The sequence below is a fragment of the Nesoenas mayeri genome, assembly GCF_963082525.1.
Source record: "Nesoenas mayeri genome assembly, chromosome: 29".
Classification (NCBI taxonomy): Eukaryota; Metazoa; Chordata; class Aves; order Columbiformes; family Columbidae; genus Nesoenas; species Nesoenas mayeri.
The window spans coordinates 1,130,161-1,152,150 of record NC_137561.1 but is presented as its reverse complement, the minus strand read 5'-3'; the positions used below and the strand labels follow the sequence as shown (position 1 = coordinate 1,152,150).

Genomic DNA, 21,990 nt, shown 5'->3' with positions numbered 1-21,990 from the left:
TTCTTATTGTTATAATCTTGTCAACCCCTTTCTAATTCACTGTTGGGTTTTCTAACTGTTGGCTGCTTAAATGAGCAGCAGTGCTCTCCTTCTCTCTAAACAGAATAAAAGGCTCTTTAGTGACCTGTGTTTCACTATATCCTTCCTGCAAGGGCTTTTTGGAGTTGCAGGGACAGTTCCTGTGCATGGGTGGAGGGAAAACAGCTCTGGTATGTCAGCCCTGCCAGGGAGCAGCAGCGCTTGTTCTCCCAGAGCTGTTCTGGTTCCACTCCACACTCTCCTTCTCACCCCTGGTGTTGGTGCAAGGCCTGAGTGCTCTGGCAGCTTGGTCACCGTCCTGCTGTGTGTCAGTGCTGTGGGCGCAGGCAGGGACAGGCAACGGGCACTGCTGTGACAGAGCTTGTCTTTGTAAAAGTACTTCTAAAAAGAAAACTGATCTTCTTAGGGCAGTGCCAAAAGGATTAGTTGTTCTTCAAGCTTCTCTCAAGAACATACACAACAAAAGGGCTCAAAGATTGAACACCAGTTTACAGCTGAACAGCGTGTGTGTGCAGGGCTTGCACACAGCAGTGTCCTCTCACAGCCAGGCTCCTGCCAGAGACCTGCAGGACCAGCAGAGCAGGGGCTGGGCTGTGCCCCTCTGCACTGGACACCCCACAGAACCTGCCCCAGGGCATCGTCATGGACTGGGCCTCACAGCCACCATTTCCAACACTGGCCTCTCTCCCCAGCTCACAGATGTTGCTCTTCCCTCCATGGAGGGACACTGAATGAGCAGGTCAGCAATCCATGTCTGCGTTGTACAGATGAGATGTGAGCTCGCCCATCATGGATGTGAGGTGAGATGTACCCAAGTGACTGCAAACAACATCAGCTCTTCCTGGGGGTTCCATGAAGGCCTGTGGGACAGTGTCTCAAGGTCACTTCACGTTGGGAGTAACAGCCCATGGGAAACCACCCACTGGGATTTTCTTCCTTGAACTTTGATCCCCATGTCCATTCCTCATGACGTGAGACATCTCAGATGAGTGCAGAGCAGGGTGACACACCACAGGGCTGAGGTGCATCCCATCACTTTGGAATGGCATCAGGAGGCCAAAGAGAAACTGAGACCACGACCTCTATGTGCAAATTGGAAAGATTCTGTCTCTTAACACCCCTGGGTGAAGAAGGAGTTCACGAGTCCAGTTCGGACATGGATGCTTGATGGAATACTGGCATTTTTCTGTGTGACTGCAGGAACAAACCTCAGTGGTTTAGTCAAATTCATCTCAGCTGCTGGGACAGGCTCATTGCAAGTGGTTACCCGTGATTCTGAATTGTAGTCTCAATGGAACAGCAGAATCAGAGAAGTTCTGAGGTCCTTGGGAAAGGAAGATGTCAAGCCCATCTTCAAGAAGAGCAGGAAGGAGAATTTGAAGAATTATGGGCTGGTCAGCCTACCTCTGTCCCTGGGAAGGAGATAGTCCGCATCTTCCTGCACCAATCTCCAGGCACCGGAAGGACAAGGAAGGGATTGCTGAACAGAAATGAGCAGAAAATCCAATGAGTCCCAAGAAATGTTGTGAACTCATTCGAGAGCTTTAGACCCACAGGAAAGAACTCAGTGACAGTGCAGCCCATGCAGTTGCATCTGTGTCCCTCACTGAGCAGCACAACCAGTGTGCAGTCACCCCATGGTCCTGCAGCCAACCTGCTCTGCAGAGCATCTGTGCCAGGTTGGGGCCCTGTGGGGAGCACAGGATGGGGCCAGGAGCACCAGAGCAGATCAGAGGAGGGATGGGGGAGATCAGACAGGAGCTGACCTGGGCTGGAAACTGAAGAAAGTATTCACCCAGAAGCAACAGCCTTTTGCTCTGGTACTTCAGTCCTGGTGCTCATCACATGTCCTTAAGACAAACTTATGTACCAGTCTTGTCAACCTTACCTCAAACATCACCCCTAGACAAGGCTCCTGAGCTGGGGCCAAGCTGGAGAACTGGGGTCCAGCTGTGACCAGAGGAAGGACAAGGCCTGTCCTGGGTCCTCTAAAGGGCTGGCAGCCTCTGTGATCTCCACCAGAAAAGGCAGAATGCAGGAAACTGGAGACCATCCCCATGCACCTTGGAGGCCCTTAGGAAGAGTTCCTCTCTCCAAATATCCAGCCCAGCTTGTTGCTGCATGAACAACCAGGAGAAACTGCCCCTGGACCCTCATTTCAGACCCCATCTCCTCCACCCCATACAGGCCGTGCTCTCCCCCTTGGCACTGAGGTGGTTCCAGGGACCCAAGAGACACCTGTAGGAGGAGATGTTGGGTGGGGATATGGTGTCCTTCAGTGCTCCTCATGGTACCTCCTGCTGGGCTTTGTGCCACTGGTCACAACCCTCTGAGCCTGGATGTTCAGCCAGTTCTCAGTGGTGTTGAGCAGGAACATGCCCACGAGCACATTGGGCTGCACTGGGAGGAGCGTGGCCACCCAGACAAGGGCAGTTATTGCCCATCGTGACTCAGCACTGGTGCGGTCACATCTGGAGCCAAGTGTCCCAGTGTGAGGTTCCCCATTCTGGAGGAACGGGAGGAGCTGTCGTGTGGCCAGAGAAAGTCTGGGTCACGTGTGGAGATGTTGAAAGACCCAAACTTCTTTAGTTTGGTGAAGGGGAGGCTGAGGAAACGTGCTGGTTTTACTGAAATTGAGTTAATTTTCCTCATGCATTTTGAACCTCTCTCCTTCACAGCCAGTACAGTCTTTTGCTTACATTTACTATGAGAATAATGAGATAATGCTGTTTCTTCCCTGGGGTAGAGTTCATTTTGTCTTTTAGCAGCTTTACAGTGTTTGCCATTTGGTATGAGAGGAATGTCAGAACTCACTGGTATTTTGGCTGTTGTCAGGGAAACCAAGGACTTCTTTGGCCATCCAGCTGAGGATGCAGATTGGCAGGAGGGGACACAGACAGGACAGCACCTGGATTGACATGCAGGCTCATCAATTAAATATTCCCTATGATTAGCACCATGCTCAGTCTAAAGCTGGAGCCGGCTTTTAGGGCTTGTTACATCCGTTACGTTGGGTTTTCCAGCTGGTTTGGTCAGTTCCATTCAGAAGTTTCATCCTGTCAGGAGTTCGATGTCAGTTCGGCCTTTTGCCGTTCTGCCATTTTGCCGTTGGCCTTTGGGCCTTTCTGCCTGTTGCCATTTTGCTCTCTCTGGCTGGGATGGACTGTTCAGGACCAAGGTGCTCCCTTCTGCAGGACTGGCTGCTCCGTGTGGCTGGAGTTACACGGGGGATGGCACTGAGTGTATTTTCTTAATTTAATTTATCTATTTCTATTTAATTTACCTTGACTATTGTCAGTGAAACCAAGGACTTCTCTGGAGTGCAGCTGCAGGTGCAAATTGGTAGGAGGGGGCACAGACAGGACAGCACATGATTAACATCCAGGTCAATCAACAAGCTATTCTCTACCATTAGCGTCATGCTCAGTATAAAGCTGGAGGTGCCTTTTCCAGCCCATTAGTTTTGGTTTTCTGGCTGCTTTGCTTAGCTCTGTTCGGAAGTTCCATTCTATTGGGAGTTCATTGTTAGTTCAGTTTTACGATGTTTTGCTGTTTTTCAGTTGGCCCTTGGGCCTCTCTGCCTTTTGCACTTGTACTTTCTCTTGTCTGGATCAGCTGTTCAAAACTAGGGTGATCTCTTCTTTTGGGCTGCCTGTTCAGCACAATGGGAGTTCTGTGGGGGATTGCACTGAGTGTCATATATTTCACTTTATGTATATCTTAGTATAAGTATGTTAGTAGTAGTAGTGTATTATTTTTATTGTCTTATTAATTTTTTGTCTAAACCCACAAGTTTCTCCCTTCCCATTCAGTTCTCTCCCTTATCCCACCTGGAGACTGGGAGCAGGATGTGAGCAGCTCTCATGGTCTTAGTTGGTGGCTGTTGTAAAACCATGACAAGAAAGGGCAGTAGTAGCTTCAGAAATATTGAAAATCACTTTCCAAGATGGTGTCAATTTTTAATTTATTTGTTGTTGTTGGGAAACAGCATGAGGAAGGAAAACCACCAGAAACTGCAGCTCTGGAGGTCCAGAGTGGAGCTCAGGATCAAGAAATGTCATTCTGAGCACAGTGCTGTGTTCATTCAGGACTCTGGATCAGTCATGACTCTGTGTTTCCAGGATCAGCTGGTGAGGATGGAGAGACAGCAGCACAGGTGGGGACACACTGGGCTGAGAACAAGGTGGGGAAGCGCATGGGGTGTCTGCAGCCTGTGGGGAAACAGCCACAGGCCTGGGACAGTGCAGGATGGACCATGGTGGACATGGCCAAGGGCGCTGGCAAGGCTGGATGTCCCTGAAAGAGCCAAGGTCTTTGTCCCCTTGGCTATGGCTGATGTCCCTGCCAGCGAGGCCTAAGAGGAGACACATGGTTGTCATGGCCATGGCACCCCATTGCCTCCTTGCACCCCCAGGGAGTGTCACACCATTGTCCTGTACTGGGCATCGCACTCCCCACAGCCCCAGGAAGAGCCCTTAGCCACCCGTGAGGGACAGGATCTCCCTTCCAGGGGCAGGGGCTCAAGGCTTGGCCATTGTCCTTCATCAGACAAACCAAGGGCTTTCTCAGCATCAGAGCTGCTGCACTTTGCCCTTGCCTGATGCAATCACTGCCTCCAATTATCTACTCTAACGAGTCCCTGGGAGGCTTTGTCAGTAACAGCCCTCAGTGGGGCCCATTAATGCTTCAAGGTACTTTGGAGTTTGTTCTGGCTTGGACTTCTTGAGCAGATTCTTCAGTCTGTCCTTGGTATCTGAGGTTCATTGACTCAGCACCAAATACACCATGGGGCTCATTAAAACACAGAAAGCCCTAACGAACGATGTTTCTTTCTGTAATTTCCTTCACATCTTCAAGATTTGTAGAACTAACTGTAGAGGTTTCAATGGGACACTTGATGATGAAGATTTCAAAGATCTAATGAAGGAGGTTTATTATTTCAAGGTTGTTTTCTGACATTTTCCAGTGTATGGAAGAAGTGACAGCAGCATTCTACACTGAACATTGATCCCGAAGGTCTCCTGAAGACATCTGGACAGGCAGGAGAACAGTCCTTGAGGCTGGACACTGTATGGACAACCTGGCTCCTCACCCCCACCCCCAGTCTGCCGCTTCCCTCATTGGCCACCAGAGATTGCATCACTTTTCCTCCATCAGACTTCTCCACTGAGCTCTGCAGGAGATGCTGCAGCTCCTGTGCACCAGCTCCACCTGCTCTCCTGTGCAAACACTGCACAGTTCAATCAACAGCAAAACACTTTCCTCAGCTGTGTGTGTAAGTGGATCTGATGAGGTCCAGCATCCACAAGGGACACCCACACAAGAACTGCTTTAGACAGAGAGACAGGAGAGGATAGAAATAAACACAATGAACGTGTTGACTGCCATGTCAATTAGAGCTCTGAAGAATGGGGCAAGTTTGTAACTCCCTGAAGCTCAAAGCAGAAACCAGACAGTTGAGAGGCCACTGAATGACCAAAGAGCAAGTGGAGGAGAAACCTGAGAGCACTGGGAAGGGCAAACGTCCAGACAGGGCTGGAAAGTTGTCCTTGGACAGGGACATTGAATCAGGAGAGGTGGGAACTCCTGAACGACGAGGGAGATGAAATCAGAGTGTTGGTAATAGAAGTACAGGGGAAGACCAATATTTCTTCTCCTACCTTTAGTACATCAGTCATCAGCTTCTTACCATAAACAGCCAGGGCCATTTTAGGGCCCAGTGTACCTGAGGTGCTGGCCTGGGATTGGCATCTCTTACACAGGACCTGGGGAGACCAGAGCACCTTGCAGTGCAGGTGGAGCCTGGGCAGGGGTTCCCGGGGCATCTACACTGGCACCAGGTGTTTGTGTCCCTGGAGCTGAACACATTTGTGTCCTAAATCCATGCCCAGTTCTGGAAAACTCTTTCATTAACTGACATCTGATGAGCCTGCAGGCATGAAGCCAAGATCATGTTGTGTCTTGCACAGCGCCCCATGCCCTCTGAACCTGCCCTGCCCAGGACTCCTCACACGTTGCCCAGAGCGAGTCACACTGAGGTGTTGGCTGGTTCCCTGGCTGGGATGTTGGTTTAGATGGTCACCTACAGCACAGGTGGGTCCTGCCCCATCATCGCCTGCTCTGCTCCAGTCTGAAACAGAGCCCAACATCACAATGGGATCATGAGAGAACTGAGGCTGAAGGGACCTCAGGAGTCTGCAGTCCAACCTGTCACCAACTGGGTCACACCAAGGTGTTCAAGCCTTGATTCAATCAGAGCTTTAGCAGGACTAGAGAAGTGATCACCCCTTTGTACTGGGCACTGGTGAGGCTGCACCTTGAATCCTGGGGTCAGTTTGAGGCCCCTCATGGCAAGGAAGACATTGAGGTGCTGGAGAGAGTTCAGAGGAGGGTGACAAGGCTGGTGAAGGGTCTGGAGCACCAGTCTCACGAGGAGCGGTTGAGGGAGCTGGGGCTGTTCAGCCTGGAGAACAGGAGGCTGAGGGGAGACCTTGTCGATGTCTACAACTACCTGAAAGGAGGTTTTATCATGGAGGGTGTTGGTCTCTTCTCCCAAGTAGCAAGTGATAGGACAAGAGGAAATGGCCTCAAGTTGCACACGGGGAGGTTTAGATTGGATATGAGGAAAAGATTCTTCAGGGAAAGGGTTTTGAAGCAATAGAGCAGACTGCCCAGTCAGGTGTTGGGGTCCCCATCACTGAAGGTGTTTAAAACACAGATAGATGGGGTTCTTAAGGACATGGTTTAGTGCCAGATTTAGGTTATGGTTGGACTCGATGATCTTAAGAGTCTCTTCCAACCACAATTATTCTATGATTCCATGATAAGTCATGTTTGCTATTTTCTTTCTCAGAGGACCATGCAGCCTCCCTGAGAGCCAGGACTTTTCTGAGGTGTTGGAGACACGTCTCACGGTCACACCAGCCAGTTCCACCAGCCCCTGTCTGTCCCTTCCCAGACCAAACCTCTTCTCCATATCCCAACCTTCCAGGCGAGTTTCTGGGACACAGCAAATGCTGTCCAGGTCCTCTGGGCCTGTTCAGAGAGAGCAGCTTGCCAACATGGTGATGGGCTCTCTGTGCACCTCAAAGCTTTCCTGACCATTTTTCTCAATGTCCCACTTGCACCCAACCTTTCTGGTCCTTGAACTGTACATGAGGGGATTGAGCAGGGATGTGGGGATGGAGTAGAAAAAAGACTTTGTCAAACTGTCTTGGGGGGCTGTTCTGGGCATCCCACAGTCCAGGATGAGGGTGCTGGAGAAACCAGTGGCATTGGTGAGAGGTCCAGGAGGAGAAGGCCTTGTGCCTGTCTACACTGGGGTAGAGCAGTGATGCATTCATGGGACGCCCATGTGAACAGGAAGGGGACAAATGGCTCTAAAATGCCTTCCAGCCAGTTCTTTACTCATCGCAGATACACCATCCAGGCCACGAGCTGCAGCTTCTCCAGGAGATGCTGTGGGACACGGTGTCAAAGGCTTCACTGCAGTCTAAGGACACAACACCCACAGCCCGTGTGGCGCATTCACTGCCCACGACAGACTTTCCCTCATCTGCTCAGCGGTCACCTTGTCACAGAAGGAGATCAGGCTGGTCAAGGAGGACCTGCCTTTCATCAAGCCATGCTGATTGGGCCCCATTGCTCGTCTGTGTGTGTGACCTCACAGTCCTTTCCCAGCCATGTTCCTGCTGTTGGCCAATCCCCTGCAGAGGCAGAAGTGACCTCACAGTGCCCTCCACACCCATTGGTTCCTACTGGACAATGAGTTCCTGAGACACAAGTGACCACACGGCATCGTACCCACCATCACCCTCCTTGTGGTCCAGTGTGTGAGCAGATGAAACTGAGCTGCTTTCATCAAATGTATCTGATAGATTTCCTATCAAGGGTTTGAGTGGAGAAACGTTCCTCAGAGGAGCTGCTGTATTTACTCTGGGGCATTTTATATCTCCAAGGAAAAGATTCATGGAATCCTACAATAACAGAGGTTGGAAGAGACCCCTGAACACCATCTCTGTCCCACTGACCTTTATGGCACCCCAAGGAACAGCTGATGGCATTTGTGCTCCCTTGGGTTCATCTCACCACATGCACACAGTGGACATGTATATGATGACCTAGTATTTCATAGAATCAAGGAATCTCCTGAGTTGGAAGGACCCAAAGGATCATGGAGTCCAACTCCTGTCCCTGCACAGGACACCTCACAGTTCACCCCGTGTGTCTGAGGATGTTGTCCAGTCTCTTGTTGAACACTGTCAGGTTGGGGCCGTGACACCTCCCTGGGGAGCCTGTTCAGTGTCCAGTACCTCTGGGGAAGAACCTTTTCTGAATGTCCAACCTAAACCTCCCTGACACATCTTCTGCCTTTCCCTCAGGTTCTATCATTGGTCACCAGAGAGAAGAGATCAATACTTAACGTTCCTTGTCCCCTTGTGAGGAAGCTGTAGCCACCATGAGGTCTCCTTTGAGTCTTTTCTTCAGCTCCAATGCTCAGAAACCCCTTGGTTTGCTTTCTGAAGCAGAAAGGAGGAGCCATGAGCTCCAGGCAATGGGAAGGGGGATCCTGTCCCTCACACACGGCTCAGGGCTCTTCCTGGGACCGTGGGATGTGGATGTGCACGGCCCAGGGAAGGACAACACTGGGACAACAACTTCCAGCTTCCCCATGGGGCTGCAAGGAGGCAGCGAGGCCCCAGTGCCATGAGGACAACATGTCTGCTCCTGGGGTCAGTGGCAGAGACAACTGCCCTGGCCAAGGGGACACAGACCTGGCTTCTGTGGGTCCCTTCCAGCCTTACAGCGCCCTTTGCCATCTCCACCACAGGCTGTTCCACACGGTGCTGCCCCTGCCCCTCTTTCCCTGCAGGCTGCAGACACCCATCTCGCTTCCCACCTGCTCTCACCCAGCATCTCTGCACCTTCACTGCTGTGTCTGCACCCTCACCGGCTGCTCTTTGGAACACAAACCATGGGCTGATCCAGCTCCCTCTGGGTCACCTCTTGCCCCACAGCACTGCCCTTCCAGTGACATTTCTTACTCCTCATATCCATTCCTCACCTTCCAAGTAGACTTCTTTTTTCTCTTTCCTGCTTCTTCCCACTATCAAGAAAAGCTCGACCATCTCATAAACTGCCCTTCATGCAGGGAACCCAACCCGTTAGGCTTCTTGTGTTTTTTTATCTGAGCATAGAGAAGTCACCTCGCCATGATCTTCTAAATCCCATGAGTGCTGCTGGCCTTTCAGCCTCTCTGATAGACACGACCATGTCCCTGCCCATGTCCCGTCATGTTCTCAGGTGGGATGGGCATGACAACCCGTCTCTCTTCCTGGGTAAGACCTGTGGGCCCTTGGGCAGAGGTTCTTTCCCAGCCATGTCCCTGCTGCTGGGCTGTCACCTCCAGACACAGAACTGACCCCACTGTCCCCTTCACACCCACAGGATTCTGACTGGATTATGAGTGTGTGAGACACAACTGATCTCATAATACCACACCCAGCCTTCCACCTCCTTAGCACTCAGGACCTCAACAGACTGAAGCATGTTCTATACATTCCTACCCCTGCCCCTCTTTCCCACAGGCTGTAGACACCCATATCTCTTCCTCACCTTGTTCAAATATGTCAAATATATTTTCTACTAACACTGTGAGGGAAAAGCACTCCTCACTGGAACTTCTGTACTTCCGTTAACACCTTCCATATCTTTTCTTCTGCATTACCTTTTTTTTTTTTTTTTTTTTTTTTTCCCCTATTCTTCCACCTATTCTCTCTCCAGAAACCTCCCCAAGGCAAAAATTCTGTCAAATCACAGAATAACTCAGGTTTGCAAGGAGCCCTTGTCTCACTCATCTTGTCTCACTCTCCTGCTCAGGGTGAACCAGGTGCGGCTGCTCAAGGCCGCCACCCAGGTTTGTATCATCCTCAAAGGCAATAAGGCTTCACTCCGTTACATCATAGAAGGGGAGAATAAAGATGTTCAACAGTGTTGTCCAAGTGCTGGTCACTGAGGGATGACACCAGTAACTGGCTGCACACAGGACTTCGTATCACTGGTGATATTTGTGCTGGATGGTTCAGCCAACTTCCCACCCAGCATCCACTTCTTGAGCCCCATCAGCACCACTCTGGCCAGAAGGAGACCATGGCTGAGCCTTGCAAACGCCCTGTACACAACATGCCTTTCTTTCCCCTGTCCATTTGGGTTCAGCAATCCCTTCCTTGTCACTCACATTCCTGGAAATGGCTACAGGAGGACGTGTCCCATCCCCTTCCCAGGGAGGGAAGCAGGGTGGCCAGCCTGTTATTCTCCCCATTCCTATTCCTGCTCTTCCTGAAGATGGATTTGAGGTCTGCGTTTTCTAAAGACCCAAGAGCCATTCTGGTTTCCTTGACACTTATGAGAGCACAATCTGGAATCACAAGAAAGAGTGACAGAGCAGACAGGAGCACTTGCAATGTTCCTTTTCAAGGCAGCTGAGATGTATCTTACTGATCCAGTGGGATTTGTCTATGGAATCACATACAGAAATATCAGATTCTGTCAGGCATCCATATCTGAGTTGGTCTCAGGACTCCTTGTTCACCCAGGGACTCTCAGAGACAGAGTCTGTCCCTTTTACACACAGCGGCAGGAGTCACAGTGTCCCTCCAACCTCCTGTTGCCACTCCCAAAGGACGGGAAACACCTCAGCCCTGCGCTGTGTCACCTGCTCTGCACTCATCTGACATGTCCCACATCATGAGGAATGGACACAGGGAGCTCAGTTCAAGGAAGCACAACTCAGTGCAGCATTCAGGTGATTTCCCATAGGTTGTTCCTCCCAATATGAAGTGACCTCAAGACCTCGTCTGTCTCACAGTCCTTCACGGAATGGAAAGGAATAGTTGATGGTGTTTGTGCTCACTCAGGTTCATGTCACCTCACGTACATGATGTGCGTGCTCACATCTCATCTGTACAAGGCAAACATGGACTTCTGAACTATTCATTGAGTGTCCATCCATGGAGAGAAAACAGCCTCTGTGGATGAGAAGCCAGTGCTGGAAATGGTGGTTGTGAGGGGCCAGTCCATGGTGATTGACCTGGGGCTCCTTCCACGGGGTGTCCAGTGCACAGGGGCACAGCCCAGCCCTGCTCTGCTGGTCCTGCAGGTCTCTGGCAGGAGCCTGGCTGTGAGAGGACACTGCTGTGTGCCAGCCCTGCACACACACACTGTTCAGCTGTACTCTGGTGTTTGAATCTGTGGCCACTTCTGTAGGAATAAGCTTGAGAGAAACTTGGCAAGAAGATATAAACCATCATGCACTGCCCAAAGAAGATAACTTTTCCTTGTGCAAGTACTGTTACTGAGGCCAGTTCTGTCACAGCAGTGCCCATTGCCTGTCCCTGCCTGCGCCCACAGCACTGACACACAGCAGGACGGTGACCAAGCTGCCAGAGCACTCAGGCCTTGCACCAACACCAGGGATGAGAAGGAGAGTGTGGAGTGGAACCAGAACAGCTCTGGAAGAACAAGCGCTGCTGCTCCCTGGCAGGGCTGACATGCCAGAGCTGTTTTCCCCTCCACCCACGCACAGGAACTGTCCCTGCAGCTCCAAAAAGCCCTTGCAGGAAGAATATAGTGAAAAACAAGTCACTAAAGAGCCCTTTATTCTGTTTAGAGACAAGGAGAGCACTACTGCTCATTTAAGCATCCAACAGTTATAAAAGAAAAGCCAGCAGTGAATTAGAAATGGGGTTGACAACATTATCACAATAAGAAAACAACCAACAACACCAGAAAAAACAGTTGACAGGCTGGGCTTGTAATTAGCTACATTAAAACTCCTGTATAAAAGAAGATGGCCAGTTTATTGCTTCAGAAACCAGAGGGATAAGAGTTTGCGCAGGGCATCCTTGAGCTGCTGGTTCCTCATGCTGTAGATGAGGGGGTTCACTGCTGGAGGCACCACCGAGTACAGAACAGACACCACCAGGTCCAGGATTGGGGAGGAGATGGAGGGGGGCTTCAGGTTGGCAAACGTGCCAGTGCTGAGGAATAGGGAGACCACAGCCAGGTGAGGGAGGCAGGTGGAAAAGGCTTTGTGCCGTCCCTGCTCAGAGGGGATCCTCAGCACAGCCCTCAAGATCTGCACATAGGACACCATAATAAACACAAAACACACAAATGCTAAACAAACACTGATCACAATTAGCCCAAGTTCCCTGAGGTAGGAGTGTGAGCAGGAGAGCTTGAGGATCTGGGGGATTTCACAGAAGAACTGTCCCAGGGCATTGCCCTTGCACAGGGGCAGTGAAAATGTATTGGCCGTGTGCAGCAGAGCATTGAGAAACCCAGTGGCCCAGGCAGCTGCTGCCATGTGGACACAAGCTCTGCTGCCCAGGAGGGTCCCGTAGTGCAGGGGTTTGCAGATGGCAACGTAGCGGTCGTACGACATGATGGTGAGAAGAGAATACTCTGCACCAAACAAGAAAAATACAAAGAAGACCTGGGCAGCACATCCTGCAAAGGAAATGACCCTGGAATCCCACAGAGAATTGGCCATGGACTTGGGGACAGTAATAGAGATGGAGCCCAGGTCGAGGAGGGCGAGGTTGAGCAGGAAGAAGTACATGGGGGTGTGGAGGTGCTGGTCCCAGGCTATGGTGGTGATGATGAGGCCGTTGCCCAGGAGGGCAGCCAGGTAGATGCTCAGGAAGAGCCAGAAGTGCAAGAGCTGCAGCTCCCGTGTGTCTGTGAAGGGCAGGAGGAGGAACTGGGTGATGGAGCTGCTGTTGGACATTGGCTGCCTGTGGACATGAGGACCTGTGCAAGAAGGAAAAGTTTTAGATTGAGACTTCTCTCGGAAAAACCAAAGCCATTTCCCACAAACCCTCCCACCCCGTCACACACAGAGACACTTTTCTTTTTCCAGGAGAACGTCCTGGCTGAGCCCTCGTCGGTGCTTGATGAGTGTGCAATGAAGAGGAGGGTCTCTGCCCAGGGGCTCCTGACCAGTCAGCCTGACCCTGTGTGATCGGGTGGGCAGGGGCCAGTCCTGGGGTTCAGCTTTGTCAGCTGGAACCGCTCCTGGTGCAGAAGGGACTGTCAGCATCTGCACCCTCAGGCCTGAGAAACTGAGTTTGAGAGGTTTGGGGTTTCTACAGCTCCTTCTCCCCTCCCACCCTGGGGAGTGTTGTTGGGTGTCAGAAACCCTCAACATTTCTGCTGCACTCAGGGAGAACAGAGCGAGTCCTGCGAGACCAGAGGGTGCCTGTGGGTCAGTGCAGAGTGAGGGCAGCTGCTCTGTCCCTCTGTCCTGCTTCAGCTGCCATCGGATGGCAACTTTCTGAGATGGAGGCTGATCACACTCCCATGTTACCCTGAAAAGCCACCAGGCACTGCTGAGAGCAGAGGGACCCACCTCAAACCATGACAGGTCTCAGCCTTTCCTAAGGTCTCAGCACCCAACGTTTAGCCCAGGACACACTCAGCTCATTCCCCAGCCCCACAGACTGCATTGCCCACAGCCCACAGGTCAGAGCAAAGCTGGGACACGTGTGCCCATGGACACACCTGCAGGAAAGGACCCCCAAGATCAGGCTGTGACTCTGCAGCTGAAACTGCCATCCCCAGAGAGCCTGACAGCAAGAACAAGATCCCAAGAGCAGTGACCCAGAGCAGGGGAGCAAGAAGGAAAATGTGGTGAGGGTGGGGGTGAGAGAGGCCAGGGCAGAGGCAGCCGGGCACTCAGACAGCGTCCCCCTTCCCCAGCTGTGCAGCCACCTCCCAGACACCAACAGTGCCGGGCAGCTGCTCTCAGCCCCTGTGCTCTGCAGAGGAACTGGAGCTCTGGCTGCACAGGAGCTGCTTCATGCCTTGGAGCCCCCGGCCCTGAGGGCAGAGGCTTTGCTGGGTGGGAGAGGAGGCCAGGGGGCTGCTCACAGGAGGGATCTGACCTGCAGGGGGTCACAGGGACTTTTCTCTCTTCTCTCTCCCATAACAATTCCGGGTTCGGTTTCCTCTCATTTCTGATCATTTCCCTGCTGCCTGGAGATTCTCCCCTGGGAGGTGTTTCCCTGTCCATGTCTGTTCCCTGTCAGTGCTCTCAGACCATCCCACCCTCTGTGCCCTCCCCCTGGCCCTACAGATCCTGTCTGTTCACAGGCACTGCCTGGGGGCATCTTCCTGTCTGCAGGCTGGAAAACAGATTACAGATTAAGTGTAAGGTGTCCAGCAAAGGTGATGCTGGTTCTGCATAGGCAGAGGAGAGGCTGAAGGCATGACGGGATTCTCTTGAAGACCTACTGATCACACAGTTGCAGTTCTCAAATATTTGTTTCAAAATAAGAACTCCTTTTGCATTTATCTCCACCCATTCCCAAGAGTAGGAAACTGAAAACAAAGTCTCAGGGAAGATTCTTAACTTTAAAATACTCCTTCTCTTGATTTTCTCCTTGAAACCTCTTGTAAATATTGCGGGAGTGATCAGGAGTTGTGAGCAGCCCTGACCTGCACTGCACCCCCTCAACAGCAGAAGCACCTTTCCTGCCCAATAGGGTGTGCTCCTTCCGCCACATCTTCTGGGGTGCAGGGACCCTGCTCTGCAGGACAGCCCTGAGCACCCCTGGGTGCTCCCCCTGCAGTCACCCTCAGCAGAAGTTCTCGTCATTCCCTGTTCCTCTGACAGTGCAGCAGGGAAGTCCTGCTTTGGAGTGTGTTCTTCTCCTCTGCAACAGAGATACTGTGAGAGAGATCTGACAGATCCTATAAATCATGGAATGTACCAGCTTAAGTTCTCCCTCCAGGAAATGCAGCTGCATTGTCTTACATGCAGAGACTTACCCTGTTAGAACTGCGATTTGTCTCATTGAATCCTCAGCAACCAACCACCCCACATTGCCTTTAATCTCTCTGTGCCTGGCTCCTGTGCCCTCGGTGCTGCAGGCAGAGCCCTCAGCCCTGCTGCGTGTGCAGAGGAGCTGCTCCTGGGCAGAGCTGTCTCTCTGCAGCGCTGCCGCTGCCATGAGCTCCCTGTGTCCCAGGAGCCCAGCCCAGCTCAGCAGCACAGGAGCAGCCCATGATGTCCCTTGCTCTGTCCCCTCTGGGCTCCTCCAGCTGTCCCTGGGGCTCCAGGGGCACATCCTTTCAAACAACCTGAAGTAATCACTGGTGTTGATTCTCTCTCCTCTGAAGAGACACATCATTGTGTTCTTTGTATAAAACAATGAATTAGTATGAGAATCAACTTTTCTTGTCCCATCATTAGACAGGACACCAGCAATATTACAGCAAAGGATCTAATTCCTCCAAGCCGGGGGAGGAATATCTTCGGTTGAATAAGTTCAGGCATTTTATCCTGGTTTTATACTCCCAGGTCTAGAGAGACATTCATCAATCTTTGGCCATGTCATGTCTGTGCTCTGCAGCAAAGCCTTTGCACACATGGGCTCTTGGACACTTGGTACCAGGTTTCTTGTGCAGGTCAGAGCTGGGCTGGTGCCACAGCTGGGGTGGCTCAGCCCAGATGTGAGGCCATGTCCTCAGCCAGGGACCTGACTGGGGAGCTGGAGCTGTCAGTGCTGCAGACAGAGCTGTGACACGGATGGAATGAACTGCCAGGCAGGGTGGCAGGAGGGAGTTCATCTGGTCTGCAAGGACAGCAGCCTCCAAGCACAGCAACAGTCCAGATCAGAACTCAGTCCAGACCTGGAAGGCAATTCAACTTCCCATAATGAGCTATTACTACTGCTGTAATAGTTAAAGGAGAAGCAAACTCATTGTCTAGCCACTGATGAACTTAATAAAAGAAAGAGGTGAGAATCCCTGTGTCCTCTTGTCCTCCCTCTTCTCCAGCAATGTTTCCCAGGCCTCTGTGACTGGAGGCAGAACAAGCAGCAGCAGATGGGGATCTAGTCGGGGTCACTGGAACTAACACAATCCTTTCCAGTCTATGGGACAGCAGGGGCAGCATCCCAGGAGCTGAGACAGCAGGACCCTGTCACAGTGAGGCCACTCTCCACCATCTTGGAAAGCTCATGGAGACTGGGGGGACTCCCTGAGCACTGGCAGCTCTCACACAGTGTGTGCACTTTTCAAAATGGCCCATGGGTGAGCAGGGGAACTAAGGGCTGTGCCCCAGAGCATGTCCACTGGGACCCCATTTCTGGGTGTCAGGAAGAGAAGGTGACGGGGTTTGCCCAGGGCAGGTTGTGCCTGTCCATCCCCTTTGCTTTCTGTGAGGAAAGGACAGGGTTGTGCACGTGAGGAGAACATTGATGGTCTGTTACCAGTGGTGGACTGTTACTTGCAAGTCAGCAAGGCATTCAGTGTCATTCCCTGCAATATTTTTGTGTCCAAGGTAGGATATTATGGTCTGTGTCAGTGTGCAATTAGATGGGTAAAAAGCCATCTGGATGGTTGGGCTTGGAAAGGTGCTGTAGAAAGGGAGAAACTTTCCAGCCCTGAGGACAGTCCAGCACTGGAAGCTGTTTCCCAGGAGTGCGCACCAGAAAGTGACCAAGATGTGTTTGGATAAAGCCCTGAGCAATCTGGTCTGACCCTGCTGTGAGCAGGAGGTTGGTCAAGACACCTCCTGAGGTCCCTTTGAGCCAGAATGACGCTGTCCTTCCTTCCCCTTCATGTTTTCAACTTAGGGACAGCTCTCAGGTTCTCCCTGAGCACAGAAGTAATTCACATGAGGTGCAGGGCTGCTTTACAAGTGCCCCCAAACAGCCCTGACGCACATCTATTGCATCCTTTTTCATTTGCCCCAACCCAGGTTCTTCTTTTTCGCTCATTTCATTCCCATCTTGTTGATCCTTTCCGAATAGGTTACTGAAGAGGTGTCAGCATCCATGCACAGAGTGTGCACATCAGCCAGGCAGCAAAGCCACCGTTACAGAAATGGAGACGAGGCTCTTGACCAGCTCCTTGCACCCAGATATCAGCGTGACATGTCTGCTGAGATTCCCGGGAACACCTGAAGTGTAAGTGCAGAGCATGTGAGTCCTGGTTGAGTATCCTGGCTTGTCTCCTGACCCATGTGGTGCTTCAGGCTGTGAAGAGAATCAAAACCAGCCATTGGACTGGGGTAGTTCCATTTTAGACGTGTCACACAGGGCAAATGAGAGAGCTCAGAACTCCAGACTCTGCGGCACTGTTGGGACTGCAGAGACTGGAAATGCAGGTGACAGTGTGTGTCAGTGCACACACATAAAGATTCTGGCTTCCTTTGGGCCTTTGCACTGACCTGGGTTCTGTACCTTGGCCACCTTTGTCTCAAAAAGAAACTGTTCTCCTATGCAACCTCCACATTACACCACATAACAAATAATTAAAAGGTAGACGAATAATGAAAGAAGCACAATTTGGGGGTAATTCTGTCCAAGAGGTGTACTCTTTATATGATTAAAACAAAACAGAAATGAGAGATAAAGCATTGTTCTAAGAACTTCAAGACACAACTGCTGAAGTGTAGTAGATGTTTTGAAAAGTAAGAATGACTGTAAGAAATGAAATCAAAGAGCTTTAGTTTATCATGATCATCAGTGAGAATGAGGAGTTCCCTGTTACTGTTACCAGTGACAGCACCACTGTTCACAAACATCCTTCAGAGCATCTCCATTTTTCCTGGGCTCCAAAGCTCATCCTGCTCAGAGTTTGACAGGATTGCTGCAAACCCCTGTGACCCAAATCTCTGCAACTGTCTCTGCTCAACAGCCTTTTACCCCAGGAAGGGGAAAACTGCCAATGCAGACACCAACCCAGTGCCCAACCTGCCTGGAGAGCCAGGACAGTTGTGCCACACAACAGCCACCTACGAGGGAACCTGGAGGTGATGGAACTGAAATGGTTTCAACCCAAATCAGAGAATCAGAGAATCATTTAGGCTGGAAAAGACCCTTAAGAACATGGAGTCCAACCGTAAATCAAACAGTGACAAGTCTACCACTAAACCAGGTCCCATAGCTCCACATCTCCATGTCTTTTAAACACCTCCAGCAATGGAAGCTCCAATCCTGAGCTGGCAGGACACCATTGGCTGCAGTTAGACGTAAGATACTGGTCATGGCTGTGAGTTCAGCCCTCGCTGGCAGAATGTCTCACACCCTCACTGAGGAGGGCAGGGGGCTGGGAGATGGGAGCACGTTTCAGTTTCCAGATCCCAGCACAGAGCCCAAACCATCCTGCCCTTGGACTCTGGATCCCATTTCCTGAGATGCAAAGCTGGTGGCCTTCTGAGGATAATCATGTTAAAGGCATGAATAATCCTTCAAGTGTTTGTGTAATATGTCTAGGAATGTCAGTCGTATATGCTTATATTTACATATCTGTAAAATAGTACTCTTCATCTGTGATAGCCCCTCTGGCAATGACAATTACATAGGTATTTGCACTATAAGGCTCCATACCCCATCCACAAGCACATCTAAGTGGTTCAGATGACGGGTGGTCTGGCAAACGTCACCCTTTGTGTCCCCAGGTGATGGACACTGCTCATGTGCCTCTGCAGAGAGTGGCAGGAGCTGGATCCCCTTCTCGGGACAGACTCCTTCCAGGAGAGACACAGACACAGGGGAACTCATCGGGGCTTTACGGCATTTCACTGGGCATCAGTTTTGACATATTGGGTGCTGTCCTGTGACTGCCCTTTCTGCACAAATGATCATACAAACACAACCATTTAGTGAGACATGGTCATAAAGGGGCTGTTATGGACAAGAAATGTAACCGTGAACTCTGGAGAGAGCGAGGAAGTTCATAATAAGCACCAGGAAGAACCAAGAAGCTCGAGGCCTCTTCTGAAGAGCGGGAGGCCTGAGCAGCCGTGATTGGCCATTGTAGGTGTGGGAGAGGGTCAGGGCATGTCAGGGAGAAGCAATGCGATGGCTGATGACTTCAGTGAACCCTTCCAGCCATGTCTGAGCCCAGCAGTGGAAAGCAGTTGATGTCTGCAGGTGGAGGAGGAACAGGAGGAAGATTTTCCTGGGAATATGGAAGGAAGAAAGGCCTCTCTTGGGCTAATCATGTATGGCAGTGCCATTTGCATGCTGTGGGCATGGCTGTGCCTGGGAGATGGGGAACGGCTGCTGCTGGGGTGGCTGTGCTCAGTCATGGCCCATGAGCTGACCCTGCTCTGCTCCTCTCTTACACTGCCAGCACTTGGATGGTCCTCAGGAATCATCCATGAGCCTGGTGGATCCATCAACCTCCTGCAGTGATGGGTATGGATCCAAATAGGGGATTCGAGCAAGTTTGGGACTGGGACACTGAGGTGACTGGTGACCATTGCCAGGTGTATGAAAGAAGCTGGATGAGTTGTGAGGAATTCACAGGCATTTCCAACTCCACAGAAAACCAGAGCCTTGCAGTTAAAGCAACAGCACTTGAAATAAACACCACCCCTAAAACACAAAACACTCACACTGACCAGAGGAAAAGCCTTGAAAAACAGTTCAGAAAGATCTACCAGGTCCCAGGGGTCAGGGCTCAGCCATTCTGGTGATGAACAAGCATCAAGGGCTGTCATGGCATCAGAGCCACCTCCACATGGCCCTCACCGCCTGGAAAAAGTGTCTCCAAGTCTTTCCTTCACCAGCCTCCAGGGACAGGGACCTGCACTGGTTGTTTCCTTCACAGCTGTGTCAGTGATGGCCCTTCATGGGGTCCAAACACCCTCAGAAACTTGGGGTTTGCTTCTGCCTTTCACTTCATTAGAGGTTTGTTCATTCTTTCAGTAGTTGCAGTTCAGGATCATGGCAGCAGAGGGCTCATGAACATCAAAAATCCTCTTACAAGCAAAGGCTCTTTGCATCATTTTCCTAAAGGCTTCAAGTGTCGTGTGGATAATTAGGGGGATTTCAGGAATTGCAAAACCGAGACAATTTCCACAACAAAGAGCAATAAAGCCAAATTTCTTCTATTCCCTTCCCTGCTCGCCCTTCCCTCCCTTTCCAGAACAGGTGGCATCAGCACCTCAGGTGGAGGGATCATTCTTGTGCTTGGAGCAGCCTGTCCTGTAAGGATTATCAGATTTCCTGAGCTCCATCACACTACAGATCTACTTCCATGTCTCCACTTTGCCCACCATCCCCCAGTATGTCAAAGTCTTCCCCTCTGGATCCCACCAGCCTGTGCTCTGCTGCTGGCCTTCCTCCCTCCCCTCTGGTGCCTGGGACCCCTCTGTGTCCTGGTCACAACAAACAAGGTGGACACTGATGTTCACATCCCTCACCAGTTACTCCTTTTTTTCCAGTTCCAGATCCAGGTGAGCATCACCCTTGTTGACCCACCAGGCAGACATGTTAAGAATTTGTCCCAAGATCCTCTGGAATTTTGGTACCTCCAGCTTTCCCTGGCCAGTGAATGTCAGGGCAATTACAGTTCCCCATAGGAACGTACTCGTTGACTGGTGACTTCCTCAGGTTACTGACAGAAGATCTTTTCCATTTCTTCTCCATGATCAAGTAGTTTGTAACACCCAACATATTGTCACCCTGTACTGGGCTTACATGGCAAAGACTTGGGACTGGGGCTGAGTGTGGGTGTGCTACAGTTGTCACCTCTCTGAGAAGACAACAGGAGTTTGACCAATGTCAGACAGAGCTGATTTAGCTGCTCCAAGATGGACCCACTCCTTGCCCAATCTGAGCCACTCAGTGATGCTGGCAGCACCTCTGGGATATTGTATTTGAGAAAGGGTAAAAAACACTGCACAACAGCAGGTGGGAGAGAGGAGGGAGGAGATGGGAGAGAAAAGCTCTGCAGACACCAAGGTCATATCCCATAGGACCCAAGCAGGTCCCTCAGCAGGCCAAATCCTGCTCTCCTGAAATCCTGCTCTTGGCCTTGTTCTCATCTCCCAGGAGCCTCAGCTCCACTTTCCCATCCCTGACTGTTCCATCCTGACCAACTCTTTCTGGTTTGTAAGTGTGAAGTCCCACAGGGCACCTCACCCCACTGACTCCTCAGTCACCTGTGTTAGGAAGACGTTGTCAATGAGCTCCAAACCCCTCCTTGTCCCCAGCCAGGAACCTGGGAGATGTGGGACCATAGTCCTGCCCTTGGCCTTGCACAGCCCCACATCACACTGTCCCAGGAAGGGCCCTGGGCAATGTGGGAGGGACAGGATCTGACTCCCCAGGGTTGGGGGTCAGGACTTAGTCCTTTGGTTAACGAAACACATTCAGGTTTACTGAGCATCAGAGACACATTTACATTGCATTTCCTGACCTGTCATCACTGCCTCCAGTTTTCTGCTCTAACCAAACTCTGGGGTCAGTTCTTCAGTTCTGTCCCTCAGTGGGACCCGTGTATATTACAGGAAACTTTGGAGTTTGCATCTGAGTTTGACTTCTTGAGAAGTTTCTTCAGCTTCCCCTCAGGGTCTCAGGTTCATGGACTCAGCACCAAACCCACCAGAGGGGTCATTAAAGCGCCGTGGGCTGCTCCTGTGCTGCTGAGCTGGGCTGGGCTCCTGGGACACAGGGAGCTCATGGCAGCGGCAGCGCTGCAGAGACAGCTCTGCCCAGGAGCAGCTCCTCTGCACACGCAGCAGGGCTGAGGGCTCTGCCTGGGGATCTCAGCAGACGAGCAAGGCAGAGAGAGATTAAAGGTGCTCAGGACTGGAGGATGACTGAGAGCTCACTGGAGGAGAAACCTTTGCAGCCCTTGCCATGGTAAGTCTCTGGTGCAGGGCAGTGCAGCTGTAGCTCCTGGAGGCATCTGCTGAAACTGGCGCAGGCACAGCTTGTGGGATCTGTAAGGATGGGGCTCTTGTCAGGCCATGTTGAACAGCTGTGAAGCCGGGGGAGCACCCAGGGGTGCCCAGGGCTGTCCTGCAGAGCAGGGTCCCTGCACTCCAAGGCTGTGCCGGGCAGGGACTCTGCCGCCTGCCAGGGTCAGCGCTCAGCCTGCCCGTGGAGATCCAAACAACAAGGAGGGGAGAAGCTATGGGGGGAA

General features: G+C 51.5%; 2 protein-coding genes across 2 annotated transcripts in view; one reads left to right on the top strand and one right to left on the bottom strand.

Moving 5' to 3' along the window:
- LOC308050573 (olfactory receptor 14A16-like) overlaps positions 1 to 21,990 on the top strand; it is a gene marked incomplete at its 5' end in the record, with an annotated part of 276,539 nt that overhangs the window by 223,594 nt on the left and 30,955 nt on the right. The gene's annotated exons all lie outside the window — the stretch shown is intronic.
- LOC308050702 (olfactory receptor 14J1-like) lies at positions 11,897 to 12,829 on the bottom strand (the record flags this gene model as incomplete). Its single annotated transcript, XM_080360852.1, has 1 exon — positions 11,897 to 12,829. One exon carries the CDS (start codon positions 12,827 to 12,829, stop codon positions 11,897 to 11,899), a length of 933 nt encoding a protein of 310 aa, XP_080216978.1.